The sequence below is a fragment of the Anopheles darlingi genome, chromosome 2 (genome assembly GCF_943734745.1).
Source record: "Anopheles darlingi chromosome 2, idAnoDarlMG_H_01, whole genome shotgun sequence".
NCBI classification, from domain to species: Eukaryota; Metazoa; Arthropoda; class Insecta; order Diptera; family Culicidae; genus Anopheles; species Anopheles darlingi.
The window spans coordinates 921,373-933,456 of NC_064874.1; the positions used below are offsets into that span (position 1 = coordinate 921,373).

Genomic DNA, 12,084 nt, shown 5'->3' on the forward strand with positions numbered 1-12,084 from the left:
ATGATCAGATATGCGGCAACGATAGGAGATGTAAACGGTCAAGCGGACAATGAATTTACACCTGTTGCTTCCTCCACTCCACACAAGATGTTCCGGGTGAGAAAACAGGAGTCTTTGCAAACACATTCGGAGGATGAACTTGGGTTGCCGAAAAGCAAAAGCGCCCAACGGTCTGATGAAAGTGAAACCTCTGACCGACTCTAGTGGCTAGTACTGTCCATGAAACCGAGACGAGCTCGTTATTGAAGCGAAAGAACATTAAATGGAAAAGCCAACGCCCGCCAACCATCTCGTAGTGTCTGCGTGGCCGCGGTCTGTTGTTTGAGCATAGTTAACGAATCGAGAAAAAGTATGTTTGAGTGCGCGATGTGTTTAATGCATTCATTTGCACTTGTTCCTGAATCTCTAGGCCGCCGGCTTCACTGCCCTGTTGTACCGTTTACTACGCTTTCTTCTCCTGATGCCCATTGCGTGCATTGCTATTTTGTGCCATTTTCCTGGGCGCAACACATTCATCACTGGGGCGGTTGTTACGTTGCTTCAAACACCCGTCGGATCGTCACATGATTAGTGATTTTTTTTACAATGTATTGGAAGATAATTAAGATCGGATGGGGGAGTGGTCTGGATGGATGAGCGTTATCAGCTGTATGATGGATCATGCCAATAAAACTAGACCTCTTGTTGGTAATAGAGCACAGTTTAATCGTTGGGGATGGATATCATTGAGCAATGATGCAAAATATGGTCGCTCAAATGTCATTCCTCATCATATTCATATGAAAGGTATTTGAATATGATGAGATTTTTAATAAACGTTAACTTTAAAAGATATCAAGTTTATTTAGATGAATTTTATGATTTTACATTTCTTATGATCATGTTTACCCGATAAAGGGTAAACTTAAAGCTATCTTCACACAGTATATAACCTAATCTACTGAATAGAATTAAAAAAACAAAATTACTTGGATAAATGCAAATGGTTTTCCAATTCACCGGTGCATGGCTTTATAATTAGTGAATATAGGTCAACCAATTTCAACACACATAAAAAGCCTCTGTTTTAAAAGGAATCCTTATGTGGGAAGCTATCACTGCCTCGCCTTTATCGTCGACCATCATGAATTCTCCATCGTTGCACCGCTAATCGGAACAGGAAACTCCAAAATGGTGCAGCGAAGAAAAGATGAAATGCAGACGATGGACCAGAAAAACCGAGAAATGAAAGTATGTAAGCCAGTGCTGTGGTGCTGCGAACAGCACGAGAGGAGGGCCCAGGTGTCAAGACATGGCCCCGCGCTGGCTAAACGCGTTTCCTGTCCCATTATGTAATAAATACATCTCGCGGCGCGATCATTGCGTGGGGACTGCAAGTGGCGCACACACCACGGGGGATTAAATCGATCGCGACGCGAAAAGGATCGGATGTGGAGACGCAAGGGACTGGGAGGAAATTTTATATATCCAAAAGGAAAGGGAGAGGGGGAAGAGAGGGACAGCCCGTGTCTCAGTGCATCCGTTCCCGTTCGCGCGCGTGTTTGGGGTTTATGGTGCAATGTGTGGCTCATACACACGCAACCAAACGGCCTCAGGCTTAGCCCCTTTAGCTATCCGATCTGCAGCTCGCGGGAACAGATTGGCGACGAATTATGGGACGGACGTTTCGGATAATAATGGCCGGTTGTTGGCAGGCTGGTGCCAATTCCTTCGGTTGACATAATAGAATCACAGCAACGGTTTCACCATGAAACACTGGCGATCGTTAGCGATTATCTACGCGTCGCTCAGTCGTTCGGATTGTTCGGTTTGGATCCGATGCAGTTGGATTATTTGATGTGAGCATATATCGCCCAAGTCCAGACCAACTTACATCTCACGTGATCCGCATTTATCATAATAATAAAGTGATTTTCATCATTCCACCAACGCCTTCTCATCGTGGAATAAATCTATTAGCAGTTCAGCAACCCACACAGCACACAAAAGTAGTATTTTCCAGATGTTCATCGAGCTTAGGCATCACTGCTAGACACTTTCTTTCAACTCCCCCGGGGGTGTCTCATCCTCCCACCACCACACACACACACACATTCGATGCACGACCGACACTCCTAGCGAGTTCAGCAAACATAAATTTATGTCAGTACGTCTCGAGAGACGAACGCACTCGCGACTGACTCGCGAATCGAATTTGAAATCCCTTGTACCAGTGCCGGTGGTGTCAACACGGTGCCTTTTCCCGTCAATCTTCCCCCGTGGCTGTCTGTGGTGGAAAAATGGAAAAGAGAGGCACGACATCTGAAATGCAGCACCACGGTAACGCTTCCGTGGCCCGGTACTTCGCGGAGCTGCAACACGAACTTCCTTATTCAATATTGACATTCCTTTTGCGGCCCACGAACACGCGAACAGGCGAGTGGCGCACGTGGAATACGAGTTACAAACGAGCCCTGCCACGTGCTAGCCTCAAACCTAACCTTCCTCTGGGAGGCTCCACATCATCGGAAAACCCTAGCAACAATCTTGCATTCCGAATGTACCCGTTTGGATTGGATTCCTTCTTGGCTTGGCTAACCCCTTCCCGGCCCCATTATTCGCTCATTGAACTTGACATTTCCTTGCATAACACAGGTTGGCATGGGCTTACGCATGCCGCTTATCCAGATGGCCAGATGTGTTCACCGATCGCTTTGTGACCTCTTCGCCTTCGTCATCGACCGCCGCTGCAATGCCGGAACCTGATCCAGGAACGAAACTCCACTTGGCTCATTATGCTTGCCACGCGGCAGGCCGTTGGCTTCCGGTTTACCTCCCCTCCGGTAAATGGCGTTTTCCGCAAGGCGGCCTGCACCGGCCTGATCAAACAACGGGCACCAAGTGTCATAAGAGCGCCAGGAGAGTGAGTAAACAGTTGGCATACGTTGGGAGTCGTTCGTATTTGCACCGTTAGTTAATGTTTTGCGCGATTCGTTAATGAGTTTGGCACGTCGTGAGGTAAGCTAGGACCTTGCTAATTAGCTTCAAATGCGTTGCGCAATCTTACTATCTTAAAATATTGTTTTAATTAAGCAATGGCGCATCTGATTGGGATTTCCCTAAAGGCTCATTACAAGTAGTTCGGGTAGGAATAAACAAACCCATCAAAATTTGGCCACGTCAATGTGCTCATTTTTCGATCACAGATCTCCTGTGGCCATCAGCATACATGCATGCATCATAAATTTCGCATGCGTGACCATTCGGGCGCACACACTTTCATTGCCCTGATTTATGCTGCACCAAACGGGCGCTTGCTCATTACTGTTTTGCTGAAAACTACTACAGAGAGGGAATAATTAACGCGATCGGGGTGCATAATAAATCATGCGCATTGCAATCACTCCCTCGACACCTCGGGAAAACCGTGGGGTCTTTCACTCTCATCTGACCAAGGCCAAATGTTCCATGTTTCGTACTCCACAAAATGCTCTACGCAAGCCCTTCTGGTTAAGCTACTAATCTGAACAACAAAGTGTGGCGTTTTGGGCTGCAAATGATTAGAGGTTGCTCAAAAACCGACTACTGGACAAGCATGAAATCGTCTCGAATCCATAATCCGCATAAACACCATAATAAAATCGAAAACATCGGTCAACCAACGGGTGGCCAGCGTGGTAATGCTACAATATGCAATGCAGCAGCATTTATGCAATGGTTTCAACCATAAAATTATTACAACGCAAGCTTAAAACATACGGCGCTCCACTTCTCGACAGGTCGTGACGGTGTCTCCGTTGCAGCACTTCGAGAGCTGGAGAAGGAGGAGAAGGCAGTCAAACGGGATCATCTCGGGCTCCGAGGGAACGCAAACGATGCACTGAAGCAACCGCGTACGATGCACCCGTCCAACAAACGATCGGTAATTGCTTCCCTGGGAACACGTGCACGAGGAAATGGTAGTGGCCCGAAATAAGCGCCAACAATGTACGATCATGGCTGCAAAATGGTAGGCTTCCTAGCTCCATGAATCATGTGCGCTTATCCTTGGCCAGCCCAACTGGACCTGTCCAGTACCACTGACTGTCCAACACGCTATCAATTTCATCTCTGCATACTGCCTTGATCGCGATAGCAAACAACCACAACAGAAGCACTTAACCATTATGCTGTCTATTTGGAGATTTGTATCGGTCGGATGGCTGGCGTACCTGGGCAGCGGCTGGTTGGTCCCTTGGATTGTGTTACTCCATCGCCATAAATGCTGATTTTTAACGTACGTTTTGCCACACACAGCGCCGAAGAAATGGTGACATCAACACGTGTAGCCGGCAACCCGTTGTTACGCAAACGACGACGGTGGCGTTGTTGTTGGCGTTTGCGTTCGCGTTCAGGCAGACGCCTTGCCGAGTGCCTTATGTGGCGTCCTATATTAGTACAAAGAACAATTTCTTTCAATTTGCTCGCGAATCTCCCGCATCTCTCACCATTAGCACCAACTATTGCTCGCGAAATCGAACGGAATGGCACGGAACGGAGCGCCCTGTCTCGCTGGCGTGTGTCTGATGGGCTTACGTGATTCTTTTGTGTGATTTGCCGCCAAGCATTGCACTACTGCAAGCTCGCTCACCATGGAGCGCTTGGAGTGTTCATCTCGAACCAGCATCTTCCAACGATCACGATCGCAATACGTGATCCCGTTTTCGTGTCCCACCAGCTCGGTAGCTTCTACTTCGGTCGCTTATTTTCAACGCTCTATAATCGACATCTACCCCCAGACAAGTATGATTACGATGCGATGTGGCGGTAGATGCATTGTGAGCGAATCATTTCGAATGTTGTTTCATGTTGTCCATGAGCAGCAGCACGTCATCAAAGTGTAATTATCCAAAGATAAAACATAAAGCTTCTTCCAGAAACCGGTTCCAGTTCAATCGATCCATTAATCTGCATCAGCTCATCAGCAAAATAGCTAATTAATAATGGCAACGACCGACGGAACTTCTAAACAGGAAACGATGATACGGGCACGCGACACGCGCCTTCCGACGATGCACTCCCTGCCCTGTGCCTGGCTACGGCCTGTTTTGCATTGAGAAATCAGTTCAAACTGGTTACGGAACTTTCTGCACACTCTCACTCGGTCGCGATCGGCTCCTCGTTGGCCCGGATAGATCACGTCTGACCACTTCCTGCACTAGCCGAGATCGAGACGAGCATTACATCAGTGAGCCTATTTGCGGGACAAGTAAGTTCCCGGATTCTCGTATCCTTCCGAACCAATACCCTTAAATCGGTTATTGCCACCACGCTGTGCGGTGCTGGTCGTGGACATTCAACTTCACCAACGACCGATTCGAGTGCCAGCGCGCTCTCTAGTGTAGGTCTCTGGAAACAGTGAACCTGTTCGTCGAAGAAAGTAGCATAGATCTGCAAGACAAACGCGATAAACCCGATAAACAACGGGACGACCGGGTAAGCGGAGGATTGACGGATTCGGTAAGATCTCACCTGCACCAGAGGGTGCATCACTGCAGGCAGGGCCGGTAAATGGAGAGAAACATTTGAAACCAGGTGAAATGGCTTTCGCTAGAGGGCGAAACGGTTTTGACCGACGGCACGATCGCGACACTCATCGCTCATCGATCGATCGATCGCCGGGGACAAGGTGGTAGTTGATCGCGTGTATCGCGCACCCATGCAATCACTCCATCTTGACGCCGACGGTTCCAGCTCACAGGACCCCCCCTGTAGCCCTTTCGAAAAGGCGAAAGAAGCATAACCCGCACCCATGGAGTGGAAGTATCTGAGGCGTGGAAAATCGTTACCTACTCATGAGAAATCAATTTAAGGTGACCATAAGTCGTGTTATTTTTTGTGTGTGTGGTAACGTGCTGCAGCTGCACGCCTCATGCCGTAGCATATGATGATAAAACCCCGAAAGGCCAATGGAGTTCAACATGCTTTCCAGTGCTTTGCGTAACATCCCATAAACCCAAAACAATCGACACACTAAATCGGCCACCTCCGTTGTAAGACTACACCCGGTAGAATCACTTGGAAAAGGTTTGGCTCAGATCTGTGCCCAGTGGTCGCCCGGAGTGGCTTTCATAAATCTCTTTTATTTTTGGAAACGACTAGCGCATTAGGAAGAAATTGAAAAAGTGCCAACCTAACTGCCTCCTGAGAGGGGAAAGGTTGGTAATGCTGCTCTGGATCTGGCAATTACATTCGTTTTGCCGGTAGGTTACGAGCTAATTTGATAGCCGACTTCACCTGCGCTTCATGGGCTTGCAATTATGAGCATTTTTCATTTCTTCTCCTGCATTTTGCAGTGCTCGTGTAGCGGTGAGACTAGAGGAACTAGCCTATTAACTTTTGCCCTTGCAATGTGGGTAGGAAATTCAGTTACACAAGACACTCTTTTTACCATACAAAACCGAAACGACGGTGCAGAATCTGGTAAAAAGTACGATTGTGCAAATTTGAGGGCCTACGGATTACGAATTCTATTTCCATATCTATCTCCTCGTCTCCAACGAAGACGACGACGACGACGACGACTCGGAGACAGAGCCATCCACCCTGTCTTACACCTATGCTCCACAGTCACAGTGGCGGCCACTCTAATATGCAGTTCCCAGCCCTGCCATGTTACTTTCGCTTTCCCCCCGTTTGGGACGGTTTTCCTTTGCGATCGCGCAGGAGGGGCAAGCTACTATAAAGTCTCTATACGGCAGCCACCAAAGCCATCACAACCCATCGTAGTTCCTTGGTGTACAGACGTACCTCTCGGTGTTGATCGTCGTCGTTTCTCGCAGGGTAATCGGCTTCCTGGCACGTGTTTCGTGTTACTACGAAGTGTTCCCAAGTGTAAAGTGTCCGCCGAAACCGCTAAAAATGTTCAAAGCCGTTGTGAGTGAAACCAACGTTTAGTGGACCTCTTCTGGAGGAGTTTGTGAAATGTTTCATTGGGGAATGCCTTGTGTTCTTCACAGATCTTCGTGACGCTGTTCGTGGGCGTGTGCTTTGCCGGTGTGATCCATCATCATCAGGATGACGATGATGTGTCGGAGACCGAGCATCATCACAACATCGAGCATAAGCATGCGACTTCGCACCAGAGCTTCAAGTTCCACCATTTCCATGCCGTCCCGGTGTACGTGAAGAAAGAGGACCAGCAGTTCCTGAAGCATCCGGTCGAGATTTCCGGTCTGAAGCATAACCTGAAGGTATGTTGCAGCGAAGCGCCCTTTCATCCCGGTAGAGATTAATCGTCATCTCATTCGCCTTTACGCCACAGATTGTCCACCCCGAAACCGAGCAGCACCACGGACACGGGCTGACCCTGGAGAACCACAGCGAGTTCGAGAGCAAGCTGCACGGTGGCCACGGATACGATCTGGGTCATGCCGGTTCGGAGCATATCGGTCAGGAGCACTATGGTGGCCACGAATACGATCACCACCAGTACGGACACGAGCTGGAGGAGCACGAGGAATAAGAGCGTGCAGTCGGTTCACCTAGAACCCCGCCGCATACGTTAAAATGTGATATAGTCATTTAAATGTTTAATCATCCTCCATGAAAGCCACATCGAGCGTAAGATGAGATCATAAGTATTAGCCCCATCGGTCGCACCAGCATCACCAGCACACTCCACCATGCATCAACAGTTTAGGAAATTCAAAACGAACCACCACTTCCGGAACTCACGGCCTGATTGTTAATGTTAATGGTCATGATTGTTCTGGATTGATGGCAAATCATTTACATCAAGGAATCTACTAGAACAGTGCGCAAAACAGCAATACATCTGACTGAATTTAAAAACTATTGAATGATTAATAAAAAAATGAGATAAAGAAACTTCCCTCGTGTGCCCAAGTACAGCATATCACATCTCAAAGCTTCAATAAAGGTTGTTTTATTATTAGATAAGCGAGTAGGAATAGTTTAGTGACATGATCGCAGATGGTTCCTTACAAAAAAAAGCGTTTAACCCTCCGTTTACATTAAATGTCCTTGTCTTCCTTTTTCTTCTGCGCCAAGCGTTCTTCCAGCTGGTCCAAGCGATCGGTCATGCCTTTGAGCGAATCTTTAATCCCTGCCTGAATCTCGCCATAGCGCTGCATCGCAATCACGAGGCTTTCCTCGAGCAATTCGTTGGCCTGCTTCTGTTCCGCCATCGTCGTGTTCATCGCCTTCAGCTGGTCGCTCACGTCGGGAAGGTTGCGGAAGTACTCCGCCCCGAGAGTCGGTTCGAGGGTTTTGATTTTCTGCAGCGTCTCGAACGTTCCTGCCAGATCGTTGGCTATCGTGTTAATGTACATTTCCTTCGCCTTGATGTCCTGCTTCTCCTCTATGAATGCCGGATCGAGGTATGCTTCTAGTTCGTCCTTTCGCTTAAACGACTCCAGAATTGCACTTCGGGCCGCCCCATCAGATAGGTGTCCGGTGCTGGCGGACGGCAGAAACGACGCTGCCGAAAGGATGGCCTCGGTCAGGTTTTCCGACTGGCCCTCATCGGTTGGCAGCGGTCCAAGCAGCTGGTTCAGGTGCTCCAAGCGTTTCTCGATCACACTCAAGGCGTCCATTATTGCTACGGAAAAGAAAGCGAAAAGATGATCTCATCCACCGGAGTTCCGGAACCACCCAGAAGTCGAGAATCGGGTTTTTTGGGAATCCGTTTCGCTCCGGTTCTGCAAGTTTCTTACACTTTGCCGGGCTTCTTGTACAACGCGAACGACGGCGGAAGTTACAAATGACTCTAATTTACTCTTTCCACTTTTATTTTATCACAAAATCCACAAAAAAGTTAGAAAATTCCCTTTTCTACGGCGAACTGGAGTTTCAAAACCAAAACAACGATACAGTGCCATGCATGCCATTTTTAGCGAAAAATTTCGATTTTTTATGAAAATTTTGTTTTTTTCGGGGGCAAAATGTTCATGTCTATTTGCTCTAGTTATGATTATTGATAATTTTTATTAGATAAACCACATTCTACGTATCGAAAATTTAAAAAATCCAAAAACCAAACGGATTTTAACACTTTCTTGCGATAGAAAGGTATAGATCTTTGGTCTGTTTCTTTCTCGCTCTCGCAGCAAAGAGTGAACGAGAAATAAGTTTCACCCGGTAATTTTGGCCGTTAAATCGCCACGAAATTCCACTGTGTTGTCGAGCAGTAGACATTCTGCTCGAATGGTCCAAAAAACGAGCTGGCACTGTGGAATATCGTTGTGTTTTAACAACCTAAATTATCGGGCGAAAGTAGCTATTTGGAAAAACTCTCGGTTTCACCTTTTTTCGGCCAAAGAAAAAAAGCCAATCGCTCGGAGATGGCTTATTGACACAGAAAATACCAAAAAAAAACGAGTCAAAAAGCCAGGAATTGCTAATAATTCGACTCACTAACTCAAGCGCACTTCACATTGCATCCAGTTTCAACGTGACCTTCATGAACGGCAATCGTATTACAGAGATGGTCGATAAAATATGAACAATTTAGCCAAACAAAGAAAAAACTTTCATAAAAAATCAGTATTTCTCGCTAAAAATGGCTTGCTTGGCACTGTACCGATGTTTTGGAAATCGCTCTACACGCACACTAGCCCGGTATTCGTGTACACACACGGAGTAGTTGTTGGTGTAGTTGTGGTGGGAGACATCGCAGCTTCTTCTTCTTCGCCCCGCGCCATTCGCGATCGAACTTTCAAGGAGGGAGCACGCTCAAATTTTGTGCGAAATCTCGCGTTTGTTGCGTGTTGCAGAGAGTGTATAAAAAGGCGAAAAAGTGCAAATCCCGGTCAAAGGCGCGGTTGTGTGTTTGTGTCGTTGAGCGTAAATCGCGAAAAGTGGTGGAAATTCGTGCAAAAGTGCGGATTTGCGTATTTTGTGCAAAACAGCGCGCGGCGGGCGTCCACAAAACGGTCTCTATAGTAGTGTGTGTTGGTTTTCGGTGCGCGTGTGTGTGTTTGTGTCGTCGGTCCCCGTTTGCGATTGTGTGAGTGTGAGCATGCTAAATTATGTTGCCGTGAAAACCGTGTCACCAAATCTTTAAAGAATCGGTGCGTTTTGTTTGGAAAATGGGTGATTTCGTGATGTTGAGTGCATTTTCGTCACGAGTTTCCGAGGGGAGGAGGTGGCCCATCGCGGTTTAACCCGGTTGTTCCAGCGCCATCGCAGATCCGTGACCTTTCTTGTGTGAAAAAAGAACGTTCGTGGAGCAGAAGAGGGTTGGGGGGGAAAGTGAGGAGTGGAGTGCGTGCGTGAGTGCGGAGTGTGTGCAGCTTCCCGCAGATTCGCAGCCCGTGCTGGTCGTGAAGAGAGGAATGTGCAGCAAATCCGCACGACAACACCGACCGCCCAGAAGTCCAAGAAGCCCGCGCCGCCCTCGCCGACGACCATGGGAAAGTCCAAGTTTCCCGGCAAACCGTCGCGTTTGGTAAACAAGAAGCGCGTCTCGGTCCTGTCGCCTGCCGGGCTCACGCTGAGCGATGAGGACAATCAGGACCAGCAGCAAACGCTCGCCACGACAGCAGCATCATCAGCTGCTGCCGCCGCCGTCGCCGCTCCGTCACCAACGCGGACATGCGAGAAACCCTCCACGGCTTTTCCGCATCAGCAGCGAAAAGAGTCGAACGGCGCCGCAACAGCTGCTGCGGCAGCGAAATCATCGACAATGGCTTCATCGTCATCGCTAGAGAACGGTCGCAACGGTGATAATGACGACGAGGTCCATCTACTAGCTGCATCAAAGGTACTTTTAATTCCCCTCCCACCTCCGATTGTTTTTCACGACATCCTACGATGAGTTCGCGCTGTCAAACGCGACTTTCTCGCTCACCGCGCGTGAGTGTGAGAAGGTCAATCCTGTCTGTGGCGGATCACGCTAATCGCTTCGCCTTAATAGCCACTTTAGGTGATCCTCAAGCGTTGAACGATCTCTTCACGAGTGCCCTCGCTGTCATCGGATATGTTGATGCTCTTTCTTTCCCTCTCACCAGCTGGTACGCTCGAGATGAGCCCCGGAGGATGAGCGCATCGTGAGCCGATCAGCGATCGTGCGAAAGATCGACCGAGAGAAGCTGTATGCTGGTTGGATTATGTCGGATTCGCAGCCGGAGGTTTCGTTCGCCGGTAGAGCGTAAAATGAGGATGAGGCCTTCGTTGTGTCTGTGTGTGTTTGCGAAGGGCAGCACATGAGACAAGATAATACGCCAGGGATAAGCAAAAACAACAGAAAAAAGGGAAACGATATGCTGTTCGGTTTCTTCCAAGCGCGCGCGGCCCTACCTTCCGTAAATGGCCACAAACGATCCTCCTCCTGCCGTAAGCCAGGGGCCTGGCTGTGCCCCTGTGGCCGTTTCGCTTCCTTGCAAGATGCGAAGAGGAGAGAATGGAAGAAGAGAAGAGAGAACGATTTTATTGTCCTGTGGGAAAGGTCGAGTTCAATTTGTCTCGCTGCATTTCTCGTCTGTGGCCTCTGCTGATACCTTTGCATGCGTCGTCGTCGTCGACGTTACGCTCTTTCTCCCTTTGCCAGGGTCACCCCACATGTGGCCACACGGGGGTTACCGGCGCGGCAAGGATCGATCTCTTGGCTGGCTCGATCATCCCTGCTGTTGCGACGTTTGCTGCTGCTGTTCGTTCGTACGGAACCACGCAGAGACCCGGAACCGGTCACGAAGTCTAGCCGCCGAGTCGACGAGGGAAACGTAATCGTGTCAATGTATGCGCAAGCAACCCAACCAGCCAACCAGCCAGCCAGAGCAGCCAAGCATACCAACCAACTGCTGTTTGCTGCATTGAACGGTGGAAATCGAAGGCAAAAAAAGAGGATTAACACCCCTCTAGCGCATATGTTGCGTAGAATGGTGGCGGCATATCGTTGCCCAACAGCTGAGAGACACACACACACACACGCGGACGCGCTCGCTCGCTCGCTTACATTCCAGTGAAGGCCAGAATGGAAAACACAAGAGAAGGGAAGGGGGATCGATTTTCCGTTTTTTGCTTCCCCATACTCAATAGAGAGCGTGGCCAGCAATTAACCGACATTTGGGTCGGGTTCCAATTGGTGTGGCGCAGAAGCGTAAT

The 12,084-nt window shown here is 48.7% G+C and overlaps 3 protein-coding genes across 3 annotated transcripts in view; 2 read left to right on the top strand and 1 right to left on the bottom strand.

Annotated features, from left to right (window-relative positions):
• The first annotated feature begins 6,879 nt into the window (after positions 1–6,879).
• Positions 6,880–7,483, top strand: LOC125952695 (histidine-rich glycoprotein-like). The gene is made up of 3 exons (XM_049682327.1): positions 6,880–6,894; positions 6,978–7,211; positions 7,283–7,483. Exons 1-3 carry the CDS (start codon positions 6,880–6,882, stop codon positions 7,481–7,483), a joined length of 450 nt encoding a protein of 149 aa, XP_049538284.1.
• A 400-nt stretch (positions 7,484–7,883) lies between these two features.
• Positions 7,884–8,843, bottom strand: LOC125951509 (uncharacterized). Its single transcript, XM_049680384.1, has 2 exons — positions 8,697–8,843; positions 7,884–8,581 (listed from the first exon to the last, which is right to left on the bottom strand). The coding sequence occupies exon 2, from the start codon at positions 8,574–8,576 to the stop codon at positions 7,995–7,997; it is 582 nt and encodes a 193-aa protein (XP_049536341.1). The 5' UTR covers positions 8,577–8,581; positions 8,697–8,843; the 3' UTR covers positions 7,884–7,994.
• An 853-nt stretch (positions 8,844–9,696) lies between these two features.
• Positions 9,697–12,084, top strand: part of LOC125952186 (histone-lysine N-methyltransferase trithorax) — a 91,478-nt gene continuing 89,090 nt past the window's right edge. Inside the window, exon 1 of the mRNA XM_049681502.1 lies at positions 9,697–10,744. Within this exon, the coding sequence (XP_049537459.1) occupies positions 10,391–10,744 (354 nt within the window). The 5' untranslated portion in view covers positions 9,697–10,390. The remainder of the gene's footprint in view (positions 10,745–12,084) is intronic.